The sequence below is a fragment of the Lepidochelys kempii genome, chromosome 22 (assembly GCF_965140285.1).
Source record: "Lepidochelys kempii isolate rLepKem1 chromosome 22, rLepKem1.hap1, whole genome shotgun sequence".
In the NCBI taxonomy this organism is placed as follows: Eukaryota; Metazoa; Chordata; order Testudines; family Cheloniidae; genus Lepidochelys; species Lepidochelys kempii.
In genome coordinates this window covers 5,728,601-5,752,299 of record NC_136401.1, presented here as the reverse complement: position 1 = coordinate 5,752,299, position 23,699 = coordinate 5,728,601, and the positions used below count along the sequence as shown (strand labels likewise).

At 47.6% G+C, this 23,699-nt stretch overlaps 1 protein-coding gene across 1 annotated transcript in view; it reads right to left on the bottom strand.

Moving 5' to 3' along the window:
• Positions 1–23,699, bottom strand: part of HEPACAM (hepatic and glial cell adhesion molecule) — a 74,889-nt gene that overhangs the window by 38,535 nt on the left and 12,655 nt on the right. Inside the window, exon 2 of the mRNA XM_073320913.2 lies at positions 3,867–4,208. Coding sequence (XP_073177014.1) covers positions 3,867–4,208 — 342 coding nt within the window. The remainder of the gene's footprint in view (positions 1–3,866; positions 4,209–23,699) is intronic.

Genomic DNA, 23,699 nt, shown 5'->3' with positions numbered 1-23,699 from the left:
CCTGCAACCCGTGTTGTTTTGTTCCTTCTGTAAGCAACCTTTGATGCTGTTTTCCTTCTGTTTCTGTTCTTCTCTGGTACTACTTTACTCCTGGCACTGTGCCATGTATTTCAGGTACGTGGGAGGTTGCAGACCGCTACTAGTAGGTCAAGCTTCTGTACCAGATATAGACTGGCCACAGAGCTTCCTTCTCTGGTAGATACACCAGAAACTTATCTTCGATAAGATCCTTTAAAGCTCTGCCAGGAATCACTGTTGTGAGCTTAAATAAGCTCCACACATCACTACCTATTGGCTGAAAAATATAATGCAGTTTAGTATTTCATTACAGTCTCCTCCACCACGAGGCCTGCCAGCGAATCGCTCCCAGCTAGGATTGCCAGCCCTCCAGGTTTGTCCTGAGTCTCCAGGAATTAAAGATTATGTCATGTGATGAAACCTCCAGGAATACACCCAACCAAAATCAGCAACCCGACTCCCAGCACGAGTCTCGTCCGCCTATTAAAAGGGTATCTTGGCCATGCAACACCATCTCTGTGTGTAGCGCATGTTGGACTGGCTCTGTCTTGGCGCTGTCAGTGCTAAGATAAAATTAGACAGGCCAGCCATTAACACACAGGTGATTTTCCTGGCAAGGCTTGATTTATAGACTGGAGTAATCTCTCTGCTACGCCACTGCTAACTGACTGGCACAGCGAGGCGCTGATACGGCTCACACCATTCATCTTCATCAAAGCTTCAATCTCATGATCACTTACTCCTAGTTCTGGCCAACCACGAAGACTTAACATTTCACGTTACTTCTGTGTGATAATACTGTACAGCCAGTAAGTGTAGAGGTCATTGCATAGGTCTTTGATGTAGCATCTGTGACCCCCCAAGAACCTACCCACAGCTATTCAAACAGCAAAGCAGTCTGAGCTCGTGAGACAGCAAAACCAAGAGCAACTTGCCAGACTGGAAAAACAAGAAACTAGCTTAGAATTTGTCGACAGAGCCCGCAAGAGTGCTACAAGTCATTACCGTAAGGCCCCTGGCGCAAGGAGAAATAATTCCCAGGCTGAGAGGGATGAATTCCAGTCAGACATCAAAGCCCTGCAGCCTAAATGCACAATATCTGGAAAAAATCATACCCCAAGAGATGATGCACATCCACCCAAAAGCACAAGGTGTAATAAATGCACAAAGTATGGACATTTTGCAATTGTTTGCTGAATCAAAGCAATAGGGAAATTGGCTTATATTACAGACAATCAAGAGCCATTGTTTCTGGGATCTATCACATGTGATGACACAGAGTCTGCCTGGAGAGTGAAACTGAATATTCATGGAAAGACAATTGACTTTAAAATAGACCCAGAAGCAGACCTCACAGGAGGGACTTAACATAACCTTCAACACCTCCAGAGCTGAAGTCACCTGACACAGCTCTGACTAGCCCTGGAGTTTTTCTGACTGACATGGGCCAGTTCACCACAGAAGCAATTTAAAAAGACAAAAGCTTTGCATTCAGGGTGCATGTGATCAAAGGATCAAAGACCAACAACCTTCTCAGCTGCAGCATGGCAGCTGTGATGGGTCTGGTGAGAAAGGTGGGAAATGTACAAACACCTCTACCAGACAGAGACTAGCAGCAGATTTATACAAATCCAGAGCCCATCATTATCTGTTTTTCCAGGTATATAGAAATAATGTACTCACAAGACATAACATGTCACAGTGTTATCAAGAAGCTGAAGTGCACTTTTGATCATTTCAGTATTCCAGAACATCTAGTGACGGACAATGGACCATAATTCATTGCAGCAGAATTTAAGTCATTCAGAAGGAAATATGATTTTAATTGTATTACTAGCAGCCCACATTACTCAAAAGCAAATGGAGAGGCTGACAGAGGTGTACAGAGAGCCAAGAAAATCCTACAGCGGGAAGACCCATTCCTTGCTCTTCTGAGTTACAGATCAACACCAATAGCGGCTACTGGATATAATCCAGCACGTGGGGAGACAACTCAGAAATACTGTTTCAACTCTGAAAAAGAATCTGTCTCCAAAATGTCCAGACATGAAGAAAGTAGCCAAACTGGATGAAAAGCAAAAAGAGCTTACACACACTTTTGCAACAGAGAACTGTTGGGTCCAGGACCTGGTGACTGTGTTCATGTCACACTGGATGGAGAAAAAGGATGGACAACTTCGTCCTCATGAAGAAAAATAATTCAGTGCCCAGATCACATGTGAGCAAGATCGACAGTGGAGAGTTCAGCAGGAACCATCGACATCTACAGTTTGTTCCTTAGAGAGAACAATCCACAGAGAAAACTCTACAGCTGGTGGATGCAGAACCAGGAAAAGACTCAAGGATTCCAAACCAACCGCAGCCAGTCATTAACCGGTAGACTGCCAGATAACCAAGTTGTTATGCATTCAGGGCATATAATTAGAAAACCAGTATGGTTCAGCGACACTTAGCAGACTGATCTGTGCTGAACTTCAAAGATAGCACGATAGTGTAAATATTGTAAATGGTAGGAATGTAGGACTTAAAGGGGGAGATGCAATGAAACACTAAACTGTATCAGAGAAACAGGGAGAGTGAGGGAATATCTTTTATTGGACTAACTTCTATTGGTGAAAGAGACAAACTTCTGAGCTTACACAGAGCTCTTCTTCAGCTCTGGGAAAGGTATTCAGAGGGTCGCAGCTAAATGCAAGGTGAAACAGATTGTTTCGCATAAGGAGTTAACATGTTGTAAGAAGCTGTTCAAGGTGAAGTGGAAGGACAAAGGAGGGTTAGTGAGTCAGTAAGGGAAGGGCCTGTCTTTTTGTTATGTGTGTATAGACCCAAGCGTAATGGGGCCCCGACCCCTTGATGGAGCCCCAAAGCGTTAATGCAAAGCACGTAATAGATAATAACAGTCCAGGATGGGGAGGCTGGACCTTTCCAGGGTTCCCTACCAGCTCTTTTAATGTGTCTCAAATTTGACATGCAACAACCCTTGTTAATCCAATTCTGTGCTTCACACACAGCCCTGCCAATGAGCCTGTTACCCAGTCCTGGGGCCCCCACTGCATAGCTCTTACCAACGTATCCGCACCCCTCTCTCGCTGGCCTGCAGAACCCCAGGCTGTTCCAGTGAAGGGTCCTCCCCAGCCTATAGGATTAGAGAGCTGGCTTTCTAAAAAGTTCCATTTGCGAAAGTTTGGGAAATTACCCCCAGTGCTGGGATGGGTGAAAAACACTTGGAATGATGTGCAGTGCAGGAGAGCTAGGCGGTTTGCTGAAATTGTGTCTCGCATTTTCCTGCCCTTCTCCTTCCCTGTGACTGAAGATTTGCTGGTGCCTAAGGCCTGCTCCTTGGTTTGGATTGAGTCTGCATGATCAATTGGGAAAGTGAATCATCCATATTCTATTTGGAAACCACATGCCTGAGGACAAACTCCAAATTCCCAAGACTGATGCAAAAACCAAGCAGGAAATGTTTGGGCCCCTCCACTAACCCTAACTACATCTTTAAATTGAAAAGGTTGGAGCCCTTACAAATGTCCTTAATAGTTAACCAATCTGATAAGAGGAATGCAGGCTAGATGGGCTTGTGCTGTAAAAATGGATACTTGGAAAGTTACCCTGTTTATGAAAGTCTAAGGACTAAGAATTGCTGTGGTTCTAAGAACTTTTACTGAGGTTCCTCCTGCATTTAGCATGGAGCAAAATCCTCCTGACAGCACTTTGCTGGGCTACAGAGAGCTGGCCTGGATCAGTCCTTTAAATTCTCTGTAATAAAGAGGAGAACAAAGGGACTCCAGGGAGGATTTTACTGAACAAAGGAGCTGTGCTCATTTTCTTGGGAAGTTCTGTACACTTACTGTCCACGGTAAGGTTAATGTTCTTCTCCCCGGTAAAGGTGTCATCTGTGATGGAGATCTCCACCTCATAGGTGCCCTCGTCTGACAGCTGCAGGTGACTGATCAACAGGGAGCCATTCTCAAGTATTTTAATCCGGTCCTTGTAATCGGGGCGCAGGTTGCCAATGATCTCGGTGCCGATGGACTGTACCACTGTGGTAGGCTTGTCTCGCTTCAGCTGCCATTTGATCACAGGTTTATCGCTGCTGGTGCTGGTGTACCTCACCGAGAGCAGGGCAGGTTTGCCAACTATGCCATGGATGAGGAGAACTGGGCTGGTGATATTGACGCCTTCCAGTAGACCTAGAGGGAAAAGACAGCAGGGCTGGTTAAGGCAAGGCTAAGACTCGTGTTATCGCTGTGGGAGTGACAGTCTAATACCTGTGTTCAGCTTCTGAAGATGCCCAGAGGTTTCCAGAAACCTTGTCAGGCTCAGTCTTAGCTGGCTGCTTATGCAGTTAATGAAAGTACTGAGCCTTCTCTCCTGAGAGTTTATTCCACATTTCGCAGGAGCCAACGGCAACCCTACTGATGTCAGTGGGGCTGCGCTGGCTAAGTGAGAACAGAACTGAGCCCTTCTCAAGACAATGAGCGATACCTATTTCCGGGCATGCTGCGGCTGACCCTTGCAGCTCAGGCTGTGAGGCCCTTATCTCCTTACTGCGGTTTTAAATGGTGAGACAGCAAGACTGAGCATTTACACAGCACCTTCCCCCCACCAACTTTTAGACATTTTACAAGGAAGAGGAAATCTCGTTGTCTCCATTTGAGAGGATATTGAAAAGCAGAGAGGTGAAGTTCTTGCCTCAGGACACAACAAAACAGTGCAGCACTCCTGACTCCAGTTCCCTTCTCTAGCCGCTAGTACACACTGCCTCCAGCGGACTGTGGACAGAAAACTGAGCCACACCAAGGGGGGACAGACTTTCCCAAGGAGCAAGTCTGAATTAATTTTTAAAATCAATGTGTTCTCAGTCAGAGCTACATAAAGTATTTACTGCTAAGAACCCAGGCCTAGACATCCAGGAACCGTCAGAGAACCTGCTGCCAGTGATCATGGATACAAAGGCTGGGATACACGACATGGAGGTAGGGCAGTAGGGGGCCTACCCCAAGGAGTATAGCAAGCAACTGGAATATTCTACACACACTAACTGAGCCATTATCCCCACCATTCACAGTGCTCTACCATTTCAGACACTGCAACACACAAAGCAGCCCCAGCGAGTCAGAGAGACCTGGCAGCGTGCTAATAAAAGGCCTGATGGCGATCAAACCTTCATCTTGCCCACCGCCTTTAATAGCATGATGCAGGTGCATGCTGTAGAGCTGCTTTGTCACATATAACTCGACCTCTCTTCTGATCCTACAGTGCCGTGCAATGTCTTGGGTGCACTGGTGAGCAGTCACAGCCATAGTCCACGCCAGAGGTGTCTGCCTTTCAATGGTGGGTAGTGAAACGATTTGTTATGGCTGTCATGGTGGGAGCATCCTCGATAGTTAAGACTGCAAAAGAGTGTGCATTAACAAAAAAGACAAACACTGTGGACGTGGCTAGGCCACTGAGCAGACATTTGCACAGACCTCACAGTGAGGAGTGTAGCAATATCAAGGCCTTTCATACCCATAAAGTAGGAGCTAAGATAGAACTGGGCCCAAGCTTTTTTACCTTACACAAACCAAGGAAATTAAATTAAATAATGAAGCCAATGTTAAGATTAATCACAGTTAAACTCGAGGTAAATGAAAGTTAGGGCTGAACACATAACCGTTAAGTCCTAGGGTCAGGGAGGTGCCTACTGCTGTCCTCATGAAAACCCACCTAGATCTGGCTAAGTTATAAGCATCTGGAAAATGCTGCATGAACATGCTGAGTAGAGCCTGGTTAGAGGCTTGCTGATAAACTCTCTGAACAGTCCATCTGCACTGAGCATGCTCCAGCCCCACAGAGCTTCCTGTGCATCAACTGCTATCAGCTTGCTCAAGTTCCATAGAGTTTCCTACAGGCCAGTGGTACTGAGCATGCTCCTAGCCTTCGCTCAGGGTATGTCTGACCTTCAGTCATTGGGCCAAAACCTGCACTCCAAGCACACACACACCTCCTTCCAACTGCACTTACAGCTGCGTGTGTGTAGAGCGAGAGGGAATCTGGCCTGCAGATGGAAACAATCATAGAATATCAGGGTTGGAAGAGACCTCAGGAGGTCATCTAGTCCAACCCGCTGCTCAGAGCAGGACCAGTCCCCAGTTTTTGGCCCAGATCCCTAAGTGGCCCCCTCAAGGATTGAACTCACAACTGTGGGTTTAGCAGGCCAACGCTCAGACCACGGAGCTACCCCTCCCCCCAGCGCTCTGCTAGGTACTCCAGTCCATCCATCTCATTGTCAGTGCAGGCCCGTTCCCTACAGAGTGCGGGCTAGCACTGAGCTCGGCCCACTGCCAGAGTCCGTCGTGAACATGCAGTGTGTGGTACTAAAACATCGACTGCCACGTGGCAATATTTGACTTTATTGCAGAATTCCCTACACTGCAACTAGGAGGAAACACCCCCTTAAACTGATCTACTAAAGACTAGGAGGACTTGTGGCACCTTAGAGACTAACCCGTTTATTTGAGCATGAGCTTTCGTGAGCTACAGCTCACTTCATCGGATGCATACCGTGGAAAGTGCAGCAGACTTTATATATACACAGAGACCATGAAACAATACTTCCTCCCACCCCACTCTCCTGCTGGTAATAGCTTATCTAAAGTGATCACTCTCCTTACAATGTGTATGATAATCAAGGTGGGCCATTTCCAGCACAAATCCAGGTTTTCTCTCCCCCCCCGCCCCCCCCCCACAAACTCACTCTAATTCGACAAATTCATGTTTGGCTCATGTGTTCTCTTTCGGCAGTGGATTTTGTCCTAGCTGCTGTGGGGGTTTGGGGCTGGCTATTTAATCTGGTAACCCATTAGTAGAAACGAGCATTTTAAAACAATAAAGAAAATATTTTTTGAACAAAGTGGACACTGGAAATGGCCCACCTTGATTATCATACACATTGTAAGGAGAGTGATCACTTTACATAAGCTATTACCAGCAGAAGAGTGGGGTGGGGGGGAGAGAAAACCTTTTGTAGTGATAACCACCCATTTTTTCATGATTTGTGTGTATAAAAACAAACAGCTTCTGTATTTTCCACAGTATGCATCCGATGAAGTGAGCTGTAGCTGACGAAAGCTTATGCTCAAATAAATTGGTTAGTCTCTAAGGTGCCACAAGTACTCCTTTTCTTTTTGCGAATACAGACTAACTTGGCTGTTACTCTGAAACCTACTAAAGATTAAAGATTGTGAAGTACTTTGAGATCTACTGCTGAAAAGCACTAGATAAAAGCGAGGCATTATTGTTTTGTTACTACAGCAGCCAAGCATTAAATGCAGATTATTCTTTTAAATGGTGTCCACTTTGTTCAAAAAATATTTTCTTTATTGTTTTAAAATGCTCATTTCTACTAATGGGTTACCAGATTAAATAGCCAGCCCCAAACCCCCACAGCAGCTCGGACAGAATCCACTGCCGAAAGAGAACAAATGAGCCAAACATGAATTTGTCGAATTAGAAAAGCGAGATCAGACCTAAAGAACACAGTTCAAACACAAACGCCCCAGCCTTGGCTGATCCACTGTTACACACAGTTTCCGATATTTTGGTGGGTATAATTCTTGCACTGCTGCTCTTAAATGCACATTTAGAAACACTGTCTCTGAGAATCGTACCCTCATTTGGCATGTTTGAGGCAGGGCTGATGGGTGGGGTCAGCCTCACCCAGGGCCAGCTCCAGGCACCAGCGCTCCAAGCAGGTGCTTGGGCCGGTGGTTCGCAAGGGGCGGCAGCGTTTCCGCCGCGGTGGCAATTCGGCGGCAGCTTCTCCGTTCCGCCGGCCGTGGTGGCAGGTTTTTTTCACTGCTTGGGGCGGCAAAACCCGTAGAGCCGGCCCTGGCCTCACAGACACTGTTATGGGAAAGTCTTCAAATCGTCTCCCCCACCTTGGGCAAAGCAGACCAGCCCCAGGCTTTGGCAGGAGGCACAGCCTGCCTGACCTTTCAGTCCCTCAGCACCCACGGCACAATGTCAGCAAGGTGAAGGGCTGTTACAACACCAAGTTAATTACCAAGAACTATGTGTCTGGAGTGGGGTGATGTATGAGCTCATCTCCATTCAGCCAAACACAGAGACAGGAGAGAGGCCAGGAGAAGCCTCCCCAAGCAAGAGGTCAGGAGCCAAGACCGAGCAAGAAAGGGGAGGTTAATGACTGCAATGGGCAACTGGCACAAGGAGAGCCCTGCAATTCCAGGGGCCCGTTTTAAAGTGCTCTACAGTGCATATTGTACAGCAAGGATGCTGGGCCAGTGCTAAACTGGCGGAGGGCCTGTCTGGTTGGCCTGCGAGAGCCAAGGGCTGGCGAATAAGGAGTTAACTCCAGTTCAGATTCCTCCTCCCACAGGTGCTCAGGGCTCTAGGGCTCTGCCACTGCTGCAACATCAATAAGCTGGAACATCAATAGCCGTGAAGCTGCAGCAGCATGGGCTCGTCACCAAGCACATACCCAGGGCCCTGGGCATGCTGCCACCGCCTCACAGCCATTGTTCTTCATGCTAGCTAGACCAACGCACTGGGACGCTACACACAGACCGCAGTCGCACCTCTGTCCGCAGTGTAGACGCACTCTACGGCTGTGTGTTTACTTAAACGTTACCCCGAGAGATCTGCTCTTGAGTTAGCTAATTTCAGTTAGAGCAGCCACGTGGCAAAATATCTCTGGGGCTGCACAGAGTGGTTGTGTTAACAGCTACCGGGAGTTGTAGTCAGTATTTTCATCATCGGGGGAAGGAAGATCTAATGCAGGATCAAGGTCTGTGTCACGGAGTCCCCGGGCGATGCTCTGGAACTACTCCCTACGAGGCCAGCCAGGACTCTGGGGGAGCCTCCTCTCTGTGAGCAGACTGTCTCCAGGGCAAGAAGCTTACACAGCTTTGACCTTCCTGAGGTTGACCTTGGAGCATTCAGCATCCCCGTCCACACCGTGCGCTTCCCACAGCGAGTCTGCAGAAGGCGGGGCTCCTGGGGGAGGCAGAGGGCCCTGCACCCCAATTCCACTGTCAGACGTGACTCTCAGCCAGCCAGTAAAACAGAAGGTTTATTAGACCCCAGGAACATGGTCTAAAACAGAGCCTGCAGGTACAGAGAACAGGACCTCCCAGTCAGGTCTGTCTTGGGAGGCAGGGAGGCCAGAGCCCCATCTGGGCCTCCCTCTATTTCCCCAGCCAGCTCCAAACTGAAACTCTCCAGCCCCTCCTCTGGCCTTTGTCCCTTTCCCGGGCCAGGAGGCCCCCTGATCTCTTTTTCTCCAACCACTTCAGTTGGCACCTTTGCAGGGGAGGGGCCCAGGTCATCAGTTGCCAGGAGATAGGGTGTCAGCCAAACTCTGCACAGACACCATCACCCTGGCCCCCAAGGGCTCTGCGACAATCACACACCCTTATCCCACCACCTCCATACTTAAGAAATACCTAGGTTAAACTGAGGGATAACTCAGTGGTTTGAGCATTGGCCTGCTAAACCCAGGGTTGTGAGTTCAATCCTTGAGGGGGCCATTTAGGGATCTGGGGATTTGTCCTGCTTTGAGCAGGGGGTTGGACTAGATGACCTCCTGAGGTCCCTTCCAACCCTGCTAGTCTATGATTCTATGAGGCACCCACACAATATTCAGAGAAAACATTAAGAACATTCCCACTTTGTCACAGTCTGTGCAGCTGAAGAGAAATTCCACAAGGGGCCCAGCTGAAGCAGAACATATGGTATTAGCAAAAAGAACAGGAGGACTTGTGGCACCTTGGAGACTAACCAATTTATTTGAGCATAAGCTTTCGTGAGCTACAGCTCACTTCATCAGATGCATCTGGATATCGTATGCATCCGATGAAGTGAGCTGTAGCTCATGAAAGCTTATGCTCAAATAAATTGGTTAGTCTCTAAGGTGCCACAAGTACTCCTTTTCTTTTTGCGAATACAGACTAACACGGCTGCTACTGTGAGATATGTATATTAGTTATTGGCCCTAACTCCAGTCCTGTTCACACACAAAAGCTTGATGGGGTGTAACCAGTAAGCTGTGGACTCCAGCTGAGGGTGTTCTGCATTTCAAGCTGATTTCAGCACCAAGCCTCCTCTGTTCCGTTGTGTGGTTCATTGTGGCTCCTTAAGCCTCCTTTAAGAGTTGTTGTTCTCTGCTCAGTGCAGTGATTGCAAGAAAATCCAACTCCAGCCATCTCCACCGAAACCAGGCAACGGAACAAAGAAGCAGAGAGAAATTTCCCTTGGTGACCTTGCACGTACAGGATTACCAGGAACGTACGCATGTAGGTGCATATTGTTAGAGGGTGCCACTCAGACGAAAACACACTGAAAAGGAGGACTTGTGGCACCTTAGAGACTAACCAATTTATTTGAGCATGAGCTTTCGTGAGCTGGTTAGTCTCTAAGGTGCCACAAGTACTCCTTTTCTTTTTGCGAATACAGACTAACACGGCTGCTACTCTGAAAACACACTGCTGTCCCCATGAAAATCTGCAGGGCCCGTCACACCCATTAGTCAGGAGGCCACTGATCTGAAAACCCAAAGCACCCCTGAATGTGTACAGCTCATGGGGCCTCGAGGGGGGTATGGAGCAGCCAATGGACAAATGTTGACAGAGGCCTGGCTGCTGAGCCCCAGCTAGAGCCATTCCCCGACCAAGCCCCTCTCAACCCCCTGCCACTCTGCACCTGGCTCTGAGAAGCCTCGGAGTGCTGCTTTGGATCTGGCTGGTCTCTGAACACAGTGCTCAGTGCAATCCCTCTGCCCCAGGTCCTTCTACCTCTGCTCCGGCACCTGCTTCACCAAACGCACGTGTGTGTGTTGAAGCCTCACGCCCCAGGGCCAGGGGCCAACTTTCCCTCGTGCTCCATGCAGCCTGGAGCTGGGCGCTCCCCGCTGCTAGTCGGAGCAGCTCGGCAGTCAGAGCCTTGCTCTGTGCCGCTCTTGTCTCACTCTCACTCGAGTGATTCTTTTGGCAGGACTTGGATCAGGCAAAACAGAATGTCTCTCCGGCTTTCTTTAAAAGGGCTTTCGTCACACGGGAACTCAACCCTGTAATCCCGGCACTGGCCGGAGACAAACAGCTCCTACGCCAGTGGAGACGGGGGTCCAAGGGCGCCCCAGCCTATGTCGGCTGCAGCCTGCCTGAGGCCTTGCCAGAGCCCACTTGTGCCTGCTGAGAGTGGGGAGTAGGGGGGCGAGGAGGACAGAATGAGGGCGGCCGCCTTCAGCAGCGTTACGGAGCATGCTCCGTCCATGTACGCGTGCTCAGGACAAGCCAAGCAGCAAAGCTGGGGGAGCACGTGACCCCACAGACCCCCTCCCCCATGCGTCTCCTCTGAGCCTCAGTAATATCAGGCAGCTGTGCCTCTGAGCCACACCACCAGTCGGTGTGAGTCAGATCAGCTTCCTCCACAGGCGGTGGGCTTCCAGGCTCGACTCCCACCCAGAGACAACCTGTGCCTGCTGACAGTGGGGGGGCATGCCCCCTGAACAGCTCGAGTCATGCCCCCCTGAGCCCCACCCTCCCAGAAACCAGCTGCCCCTCCATGCAGCTCCCAGCTGTCCCTCTGTTCCAGCTCGTGGGCTCAACTGCTCCGCAGGGAGTGGGCCCGGCCATACCATGTGACCAAGCAATCTAGGGGGCATGTGACCCCACATTTCACCCCCCATATGTCACCTCTGCTCCCATCTGCACCAATGGGGTAAGTTACACCTCCCTGCACTGACTTGTCCCAGAAGTGGCCTTGCCCTGGACAGGACAGGCAATGTCACTGCTGCTGTCTTTCCAGAGGGTCACCACAGCGGGAGTGGGTCCCTCAGGGTCCTGCCCTGCCAGCTGGGTAGAGGGGAGAGTTCCCTTTACATGCTCCCTCTTGTTTACGCAAAAAGATAACATGCACTGTCCACAAAGGAGTTTCTCAGTAATAGAATGTCAGTCGTGAAATCAGCCCATCCCCCAGCTGCTCTGTCTGTCCCTGGCCAAGCTAGTGCTGTTTTCTACTGCCAAAGTCTCCTCCTGGGTGGACTTTCTGCCAGGGTACAGGCTGCTGGAGGGCGCCATGCTGCTGGCCCAGAACCTGGCCCGGAGCTGTTACTCTACAGCCACCAATTAATCACTGTGTTGGGAATGGCAGGGGGAAATATTGCCCTGTTTCACTGATTTTCAAAACCCACTGGGGTCCATCCAGCAGCATGGACTCAGGTTAAAGTACTGGCTCCCAGAACAAGTAGGAAAACTAGTTATTAATTCAATCCATGGTTGTAACAGTCAGTGGTGGAGTAAACCACATGGACTTGGACAACATGGAGCAAGAATGTGGGCCATGGAGTGAAATGTGCACAGACTGCCCCCTACTGCCTCACGGCTCTAGAAGAGTGCAGAGTGCTGCAGATCCTGGCACCAGGGCTGAGACATGGGGCCAGACTTCCAAGCTCTCTGTATTTGCAGTTGGGGCCAGATTTTCAAAAATGCTTAGCACCCAACAGGGAGACACTTGCTTTGGTGCCTAAACGGGAGCTGAGCTCTGGAATATCTGGCCTCTACCGTATGCACCTGCAGGAGAACCTAGAACTTTGTCTTTTTGCAATGAATCCGTCCTAGAGGAAATCTAGAAATAGTGAAGCAAGGGGCAAAAGTCTGCTCCCGGTCACACTGAAGTAACACTCTAAAATCCATGTGGGGTTAATGGAGAGCAGCAGTTGGCCCACTGTCATCCAGAAAGAAAAATAATTGAAACCAATTACAATTATTTTAATGAAATGGAACCAGCTAAGACCACTGTGGCATCCATTTCCTCCAGCGAGCACAAACTTTCTCTCATTTTAACTGCTCCTCTAGATGAGGCTGAAGTAAGGAGCCTTCCTCTGACTCCAGGGTATTAAATGCCTAATTCTATCAGGTCAAGTGCAGGTAACTCCCGCTTTGCTGCTGCAGGGGCAGGGCTGACCCCTGCCCCACCTCTTCCCCCGGAGGCCTGGCCCCACGGTCAAGCCGGAAGCCATAGCCGGGCAGGGGAACCTGGGTCCCTCCACCTGCCTGGGGTGGGGGAGCCTGAGAGCAGCCCCCAGCCTGTGTACCCACCTCCCCAGACTGCCTGCCCAGGGCAGGTGAAGGATCCACATCTCCCCACAGCTGCCTCGGCATCCCAGGCCACTCTTACCCTGACTGGACTCCAGCTTCTGTCCTGTCCAGAGGTCGTGGCCTGGGGGGGGGGGGGGAGGGGGGAGGAGCAGGGAGCTGGGCCCATGGTGAAAAGTGGGAGGGCCATCGCCCCTTGGCCCCCCGGTTCTGGTGTCCCTGTGCCGGGGGGGGGTACAGAAACCACAGCACAGAACAGTCTTAAGTTAATATAATGCTCAGGCAGACAATCTGCTGCTGGGAACAGCTGTTTCTGGCCCCTTAAGTATTCAGAGGAGAGCAGGGTGGGAAAGCTGCATTCAGACACCCCGTTGCCAGAGAGTGTGGCGGAAGGATCTCTGTATCTTAAGGTGGTATTTTTATATGATAAGGCCAAAAGGGAAAGCTGTGATCATCTAGTCTGACCTCCGTTCTAGCACAGGCCAGAGAACTTCCCTGAATTAATTCCTCTTTGAACGACACACCTGAGTGCCTTCCATGTAAAAATCCGTGTCAATAACTGACCTGCTCACCAGCCAGGGAAGGAAGCTCAGGATCGAAAGAAAAGAAAGAAAGAAATTAAATTCTGTGTAGGAAAGGCAGAGAGAAGCAGCAGAAATGCCTTTCCCGTGGCTGGCGGGAAGCACGCCAGAGCGATGCTGGACAATCTGTTCCCAGCTATGGCTCTTTCTCCTGCTGCTATAGAAAGGGGCTCGTCCTTGTGTCAGTGTCATGGCAACAAAGCACTGGAACTGGGAAGGGGAGAGAGGGGCAGAGAGGGCTATAGAGACAGGAGAACCCAGTGAGTGAGCGAGGGAAGCTGGATTGAGAGAGAGAGAGATCCGATGAAGTGAGCTGTAGCTCACAAAAGCTGATGCTCAAATAAATTTGTTCGTTTCTAATGTGCCACAAGTCCTCCTTTTCTTTTTGCGAATACAGACTAACACGGCTGCTACTCTGAAACCAGAGAATAAAGAGTGAGTGAAAATATTTCATGGAACAGAGAAATGATTGATATGGGGAGAGGGCAGTAGAAGAAAAGAGAAATCGGCAGACATCTGTGGAGGAGAGGGATAAAGCGCAGAAACAGAAAGTGGTGAAAGTGGAGAATGGAGCCCACATTTCTATGGAGAAATACAGGCTCGGTGGAACGAACCATTAAATGGATACATAATTGGTTAAACTTCAAACAAAGAGTAACTATTAATGGAATGATGTCAGATTGGAGGGAGGTCTCAAGGGGGGTTCCATAGGGATCTGTTCTGGGCCTGTTGTTGTTTAACGTTGTTATTAATGACCTGGTGTAGGAACAGACAGCATACTGATCAAATTTGCAGATGACACAAAGCTGGGGGGGGGGGGGTTTGCCAACACTTTGGAGGATAAAGCTCAAATTCAGAGGGATTTGATAAATTGAAGAACTGGACTATAGACAACAAAATGAAATTCAACACAGACAAATGTACTATACTTAGGGAAGAGAAACCAAAGGCACAAATACAGAATGAGGGGAAACTGGCTTGACAGCAGCACTGCAGAGAAGTCAACATGAGTCAGCAATGCGATGAAAAGCAAATGCAATTTTAGGCTGCACTGACAGAGGCATGCAAGTCATGGGAGGTGATAGTACCACTCTAGTCGGCACTGGTGAGGCCTCAGCTGGAGTATAGTGTCCAGTTTCAGTCACCGCTGTATAGAAAGGATGTAGAGAAACTGGAAAGGATCCAGAGCTGAGCAATAAGGATGATCAAAGGGATGGAATGCAAGCCATATGAGCAAAGGCTGAAGGAACTGGGTATGTTTAGTTGGAAAAGAGGAGATTAAGGGGGGACATGATAGCCATCTTCAAAAACTTGAAAGGCTGCCATAAAAAAGATGGAGACAAGTTATTTTCTCTTGCCACAGAGGGCAGGACAAGAGGCAATGGGTTCAAACTACAGCAGAACAGATTTAGATTAAATCTCAGGAAAAACTTCCTAACTGTAAGCACAGTAGGACAATGGAACGGACTGCCTAGGGAGGTCATGGAAGCTCCTTCACTGGCGGTTGTCAAAAGAAGGCTAGAGAATCATTTGCCTTGGATGGGTTAGACACAACAAATCCTGCAGCTTGGCAGGGAGTTAGACTAGATGACTCTTGTGGTCCTTTCTAACCCCATGGCTCTAGGATTATAAAATGTGAGTGAATGACCCTGCAGGCTGGATAAAGTGATGGGGGATTGAAGTCCCATTATGGGGCAGGGGGTGATGCTGGAAGAGGTCATTGAATAGCTCTGATTTCTATGGGTAAGGTCTGCACAAGGATCTTGGCAGGGGTGGGGTTCTGGTAATGGCAAGCTGACAGTGCTGGCAGGTTAGTGACTTACAGACAAGGAAGGATGTTTGTGGCCTGTGGTGACTCCAATATTTCTGGGCTATGGAGCAAGCTAAGGCCTGAATTGTCCTCCCCGATTTTTTATCACTGCTTCTCCTCTGGCTGTGCCTCTGCAGTCTCTCTCATGGTGGTTCCTCCTCTCTTCTGCTTTCTGCGCAGGCACCAAAGGACTCTGTCCTTGGCTCCCTCCCCTTCTCATTTCATGCTTTTTCTTTGGGTGATCTCCTCCGCTTGTACGGCTTCAGCTGCCTTCTCTCCACTCAGGAGTCAATCCGACCTCTCTGCTCCTGCCTCATCTCCCTCCATCCATCCTGTCTGACATTCCCTGCTGCAGACTCGCTGCCAGCTGTAACTGCACAGGTGCGTCCACACAGCATTTTGGAACGAGCCTTTGGCAGACTCGCTAGCGGGGCTCACCCCCATGCTCTAAAAGTAGCTCTGTAGACAGCGCACTGAAGTTGTGGCTCAGGCTGGAGCTTGGGGTCTGAAGCCTGGGGGGCGAGGGGAGGGAGGGGCTTCAGAGCCTGAGTCCGTACAGCTATTTCGAGAGCACTGAGGTGAGCCCCACTAGCCGGAGTCTGTCGACCGGGGCTGGGAGGCTCGCTCCCAAATGCTGTGCAGACTTACTCTACAGGGCCAGGAACTGGTCTGAATGGATTCCAAGGCCAGCTGGGACCATTGTGATCATCCAGTCTGCCCCCCGGCATAACACAGACCTGCCCCCAGATAATTCCTGTTTGAACTACAGCTGATCTTTTAGAAAAAAAATTGTGATTTAAAAATGTCCAGTGATGGAGAATCCACCCCAGCGCTGAGGTGAGGGGCTATGTATCTTTGGGATTATTGTGTGCGCCAGTTGTGTTCTTGTGTTGATTTGTGCCTGGGGGGGGGTTATGCTAGGATATTAGTGAAAGTGATGAATGACAGGTGTGTGCTGCCATGAGGGGCTATTTGTGTTTGGGCATGGGTGGCTGTCATAACCATATAGCTAAGGGTAGCCTAGAATTCCTCCTTACCTGTAAGGGGTTAAGAAGTTCAAATAACCTGGTTTGCACCTGACCAAAAGGACCAAAGGAGAAAGAAGATACTTTCAAATCGGGGCAGGGGGAGGCTTTGTTTGTGTGTTCTCTTGGGAAGCAGAGAAGCATCAGGTCAGAAAACTCCTTCTCCTATAAACCAATCCTGAACGAGTCTCTAATATTACAAAAATAGTAAGTAAAGCCAGGCAAGGCGTGTTAGATTATCTTTTGTTTTAGCTTGTGAATTTTCCCTTTGCTAGAGGGAGGTTTATTCCTGGTTTTTTGGTGACTTTGAACTAAGCCTAGAGGGAGTTCCTCTGTGTTTGTGAAAATTCTTCTTTTAGGAATCTGATAGGGGTTTTTAGTGTCCTAAAAACCCAAGGGTCTGGTTTACCTATTTGATTGGTATATTATTCTCAAGCCTCCCCAGGAAAGAGGATGTAAGTGCTTGGGGGGATATTTTAGGGAACAGGAACTCCAAGTGGTCCTTTCCCTGATTCTTTGTCTAAATCACTTGGTGGTGGCAGCATACTGTTCAAGGACAAGGTGGAATTTGTGCCTTGGGGAAGTTTTTAACCTAAGCTGTTAAAAATAAGCTTAGGGGGTCTTTCATGCGGGTCCCCATATCTGTACCCCAGAGTGGGGAAGGAACCCTGACTGTGGTGCATGAATTGCCAGCTGGGGGAAACTAGCCCCCAACCCTGCCCCTTCTGCACACACACCCCTGCTGGAGTCCAGAGCCCCCCCCACCCAACAGCAGCTGCCGGCCCCTGCCCCAGGCTAGCCCCCCCAGCCCTGAGGCACTGGGAGGGCAAGCGGCGTTGCCTCAGCCTGAGCTGGGGCCACCGCATAGGGGGATTGGAGTCACACCGATTGGGAAGGAGGATGGGGGGAGCCTGGAGGCGGAGAATGGCATAGCCTCCCCAGTCTATCAAACCCACTGTCCATGGTTTGGGGTTTTTGTGTGTGCTGGTTGTGTAGCTATGTGGGTGGTTTTTAACAACTGTGGCAGTTGGGCCCCGTAACCCACCATTTGTGTGGTCTCCCTTGTACAACCAATGAAATTGTTGCATGCAAATTAACTGTAGAATAAGGGTAGTGATTGGTGAGTTATCTTTGATATCACAACCATCTAGGACTCTTGGCATGGCATAGATATAGGCCTTACTGTTGCACTTGTTACTGCTTCACATCTGAAGAAGTGAGCTGTAGCTCACGAAAGCTTATGCTCTAATAAATTGGTTAGTCTCTAAGGTGCCACAAGTCCTCCTTTTCTTTTTGCGAATACAGACTAACACGGCTGTTACTCTGAAACCTGTTGCACGGGTGTAATTCATAAAGTCAAAATGACTGAGAACTTAAAAATTGGATGGTAACAGACCGTGAATCTCAGTGATAATTCATCTTCTTGATATTCTGAACAAAAAGAGGTCTCAACCATGCTTCTAGTTTTTTCATCACTTCACACTGACTCAACAGACATATTAGGCTTCAGAGTGACACACAGAATGACAATCTTGGATTCTTATTATTTAGATTTGTTCTCTATATAGGTACTTACAGACTATGATCAGGTCACCTCTTCACCTTCTGTATGGTAAACTAAATCAACTCAGCTCCTTGAATCTGTCACTTTCAGGCAGGTTTTCCAATCCTTTATTCATTCTTGTGGCTCTTTTCTGACACCTTCCAATTTATCAACAGCCTTCTTGAATTGTGAAGACCAGAACCTGACACAGGATTACGGTAACAATTGCACAGGTAACAATTACAGGGGTAATATAACCTCTCTATTCATACTTCAGAGTCCCCTGTTTATAAATCCAAGGATTGTATTCATCCTTTTTGCCACAGCTTCATACTGGGAGCACATGGTCAGCTAATTATTCACCATGACCTCCAAGACCTTTTCCGAATCCCTGCTTCCTAGCATAGAGTGCCCGATCTTGTAAATATGGCCTATATTCTTTGTTCCTAGAGGTAAATATTTACATTTGGCTACATTAAAACACAGATTATTTGCTTGTGCCCAATTTATCAAGCGATCCAAATCGCTCTGCACTGGTGACCTGTCCGCTTCGTTATTTACCGCTGCCCCAATTTTTTGTGGCACCTGCCAACTTTATTAGTGATGATTTTATGTTTTCTTCCTCATCATTGATAAAAATGTTAAATAGCGTAGGGCCAAAACCACATCCCTATAGGACTCCACTCAAGACACATCTGCTCAGTGCTGATTCCCCAGTTACAATTGTATTTTGAGACCCATCAAGTTAGCAATATTTTAATCCATTTAATGTGTGCGATATATATTTTTGTATTGTTCTAGTTTCTTAAATAAAATGTTGTGTGGTACCAAATCAAATGCCTTACAGAGGTCTAAGTATATTACATCAACACTATTACCTTTAAGAACATAAGCACAGCCATACTGGGACAGGCCAATGGTCCATCTAGTCCAGTATCCTGTCTCTGACAGTGGCCAGAGCAGATGCTTCTGACTGTTGGAGGTTTAGGGACACCCAGAGCATGCATCCCTGACCATCTTGACTAATATCCATTGATGGACCTATCCTGCATGAGTTCCAGAGGTTGATTAGGCATTGTGTGAAGAAGTACTTCCTTTTGTTTGTTTTAAACCTGATGCCTCATAATTTCATCCAGTGACCCCTATACATTGTGTTATGTGAGGGGGTAAATTACACTTTCCTATTAACTGTCTCCACACCAGTCATGTTGTTATAGACCACTGTCATATCTCCTCTTAGTCGTCTCTTTTCTAGGCTGAACAGTCCCAATCTTATTACTCTCTCCTAGTATGGAAGCTGCTCCATCCCCTTAATATTTTCATTGCCCTTCTCTGCACTTCCTCCAATTCTAATATTGCTTTTTTGATATGTGACAATCAGGACTGCATGCAATATTCAAGGTATGGACTTACCATGGACGTATATAGCAGCATTATGATATTTTCCGTTTTATTCTCTATCCCTTTCCTAACGGTTCCTAACATTCTGTTCACTTTTTTGACTGCCACTGCACACTGAGCAGATGTTTTCAGAGAACTCTCCACAATGACCCCAAGATCTCATTCTTGAGTAACAGCTAATTTAGGCCCCATCATTTTGTGTGTATAGTTGAGATTATGTTTTCCAATGTGGATCACTTTGCAATTATCAACATTGAATTTCATCTGCCATTTCGTTGCCCAGTCACCCAGTTTTGTGAGATCTCTTTGTAACTCTTCCCAGTCTGTTTTGTACTTAACTATCTTGAGTAGTTTTGTATCATCTGCAGATTTTGCCACCTCACTGTTCACCCCCTTTTCCACATCATTCATGCACATGTTGAACAGCACTCGTCCCAGTACAAATCCTTGGGGGACTCCACTATTCACTTCTCTCCTTTGTGAAAGCTGACCATTTATTCCTACCCTTTGTTTCCTATCCTTTAACCAGTTACTGATGCATGAAAAGATCTTCCCTTTTATCCCATTACTCCTTACTTTGCGTAAGAACCTTTGCTGAAGAACCTTGTCAAAGGCTTTCTGAAACTCCAAGGACACTATATCCACTGGATCCCCCTTGTCCACATGTTTTTGACCCCCTCAAAGAATTCTAATAGATTGGTGAGGTGTGATTTCCCTTTACAAAAGCTGTGTTGACTCTTCCCCAAAATATCGTATTTATCTACATGTCTGATCACTTTGTTCTTTACTGTAGTTTCAGCCAATTGCCTGGTCCTGTAGTCAGGCTTACAGGCCTGTAATTGCCAGGATCACCTCTGGAGCCTTTTTTTAAAATAGGTGTCACATTAGCTACCCTCCAGTCATCTGGTACAGAAGCTGATTAAACGATAGGTTGCATAGAAGGTTGCCAAGCCTCCAGTATTTTTGTTCTGGAGTCTCCAGGAATTAAAGATTATGTCATGTGATGAAATATCCAGGAATATGTCCAATCAAAATTGGCAACCCTATTACATACCACTATTTGTAGTTCTGCAATTTCATATTTGAGTTCCTGCAGAACTCTTGGGTAAATGCCATTTGGTCCTGATGAGTTATTCATATTTAATTTATCAAGTTGTTCCAAAACCTCCTCTATTGGCACCTCAATCTGGGACAGCTCCTCAGATTTGACACCTAAAAGGAATGTTTCAGGTGTGGGAAGCTCCCTCGCATCCTCTGCAGTGCAGACTAATGTGCAGAATTCATGTAGTTTTGCCACAATGGCCTTGTCTTCCTTGAGTGCTCTGTTAGCACCTTTATCATCCAAGCTTCCTTTGCAGGCTTCCTTCTCCTGATGTGCTTAACTTTTTTTTTTTATTGTTCGTTTTTGTGTCTTTTGCTGGTTGCTCTTCAGTTTCTTTCCTGACCTACTTAATAATTATAATTACACTTGACTTGCCAGAGTTTATGCGCCTTTCTATTTTCATCACTAGGATTTGTCTTCCAATTTTTAAAGGATGCCTTCTTGTCTCTAGCCTTTTGTCTCTTTTACTCTGTTGTTTATCAGGGTGGCATTTTTTGCATCTCTTACTGTTTTTTTTATTTGGGATTTACATTTAATTTGAGCCCATATTATGGTGTTTTCAAATTGTCTCCATATAGTTAGCAGGCAGTTCACGCTCATGACTGTTCCTTTTAATTTCTATTTAAATAGACTCCTCATTTTTGTGTAGTTCTCATTTTTGAAGTTAAATGCTACTGTGGTGGGTTTCTTTGGTATTTGCCCTCCTACAAGGAAGTTAAATTTAATTACATTATGGTCGCTGTTACCAAGTGGTTCTGCTCTATTCACATCTTGATCCTGTGCCCCACTTAGGACTAAATGAAGAATTGCCTCTCCCCTGTGGATTCCAGGACTAGCTGCCCCAAGAAGCAGTCATTTATGGTGTCTAAAAATTTTTATCTCTGTATCCTATCCTGATTTGCCTAGTCAATATAAGGATATTTGAAATCCATCATTATTGTTGTGTTTTCTGCCTTTGTAGCCTCTCTCATCTCCCTGAGCATTTCACAATCACTACCCCGGCCACGTGGTCAGCAGTATATTCCTACTGCTTTATTCTTATTATTCAACCATGGAATTTCTATCCATAGAGATTCTATGCTAGTGTTTGATTCATTTAAGATGTTTTACACTATTTGACTCTATGCTTTCTTGCATATATAGTGCCACTTTATCAACCAAGCTTGTAATCTCATCAAAAAAAGATATCAGGTTAGTTTGACAGGATCTCTTTTCCACAAATTCATGTTGGCATTAATTATTCTCCTCTCTTTTAATTCTTTATTAATCAAGTTCCATATCATATGTCCCATTCGTTTGCCCAGGATTAATGTCAGGGCCTAGGCAGGATCATTGCTCTTGCACTGGACCAGTGTTATATTTCTGGAGTCAGCAGAGAAGGAGCTAGAGAAAGAGAGGCAGAGGGCATTGATGGACACACAGCTCTCTGCTGCTGTGGCTTTATCGTTCTAGCTGCAAAGCTGAAGCTAATATGAAAGTGAGGTTTTGCACTAGGGAGGGGGTAGTGCTCAAACATTTAAAGGGACAGGACATTAGATTTCACCGAGCTAGTAATCAATTATAAACCACACCACCAGTTTGGGGCTGTCTGCTCCATTTTTGGCAATCTGCCCTGAGGCTGACACTTGCGGTTGTGAGCCACTCCAGACAATATGACAATTGGCATAGTCATGACAGGATTCACATGCCACAGGTCAATTGGGCTTAAAGTTCATAACCCAATGCTGTGAGAAGTTTAAATTTGATACTGAGAGTTTTTATGGGTTAAAGATTAGTCACAATGAGCGAATGACAGTCACAGGAGGATCTTGACACAACAGACCTTGGAAAATTATGCAGAAGTAGAAGAATATCCCATAAAAAGCAAGCTCAGATCAGCAACGGGGAGCTCTGCTCATAGACTTTGACCAAGGAGCAGGGTCTGAGCACCCCCATACCTCAGATGTCACAAAGACCACTGCAGTGGAACTGTTCTGGCTGAAGCTCATGGAAGCCCAGAAAGAATGTGAGCACCAGGTACTGACGGTGGAACTTTGGACCCAGGAGAAGAAAAAAACCACTGAAACTGAGAAAGAACAACTAGCAGCTGAGGAGAGAACAGCAGCAAAACGTCCAAAGTCTGCCTGGGCCATAAGAAATGCCTCGGGCTGTGCCCAGCTGCCATCCCCAGCAGTGACCCTGTAGGTGAGCATTCAGGCCACCACAGCGACAGGGTGTGGAGGACATGTACTCTGCTGCCACCAGCACCGAGCCTGTTCTGTGACTAGAGGTCACTTCCTTGGCTATGGCTGCATTACACAACCTCGTCACAGGACCTGAATTCAGACTATGCTGCAGACTTGTGTGACGAGGAGGACCAGGGGCACTCCAGAAGGCTTGGGGCCTGAGCAGAAATCCTAGGCAAAGGAAGATGCAGCAGGAAGAGACAATGTCTACTTTTTTGAAGGCCTTTTTGCTCAGAGGGTGGGCTGTTGCTCTGAACTGTCTGATAGGAATGTCTCCTATCCTAGAGAGACAAAAGGCCAAGTTACTCCTGCTGTCAGTCCTCGGTGTGTGCATGGCAGTGGGGTTCGTTGTTTGATCTACAGCCCTGGGATAGAGGGGCTGCCGCTCTGCTCGCCTGCCCCCTGCTAGTCCATGCAGAGGTAGGGCTGCTATTTGCACTCCAAGCTTTGGAGTCTGGAAGAGAGAGCTGAGTAAACACTGCCTGGCTAACAGACAGCCCAGGGCACATTTCTTCAGCCATGATGTGGAGAGGGAGGAAATATTCCATATCTGATGGGCCGCCTCCGATAGGACATCGGCCTGCAGCCTGGATGCCGTAATCCAACGGCAAACAAAACCTGCATTGAAATGCGGCAGAGGGAAAATGACTCATCTGGGCGACAATTCAGTGTTAGATTAGGAGCTGTGTGCAGGAGCATAAGAAAAGGCTTAAACAAGTCCGAAAGTCATGAGACCCATTAGTATGCAGAGCATCTCCTCCTTCCAGCTCCATGCAACCAGCAGAAAACGCTATTTCTGCTAACAAGTGATCTAAAGACAAAGGCTGATGAAAAACAAGTTCCTGATTCAGACATCCCCTTTCCTGGGGAGAGGGATGTGTGGGGCAGAAGTAGGGTGAC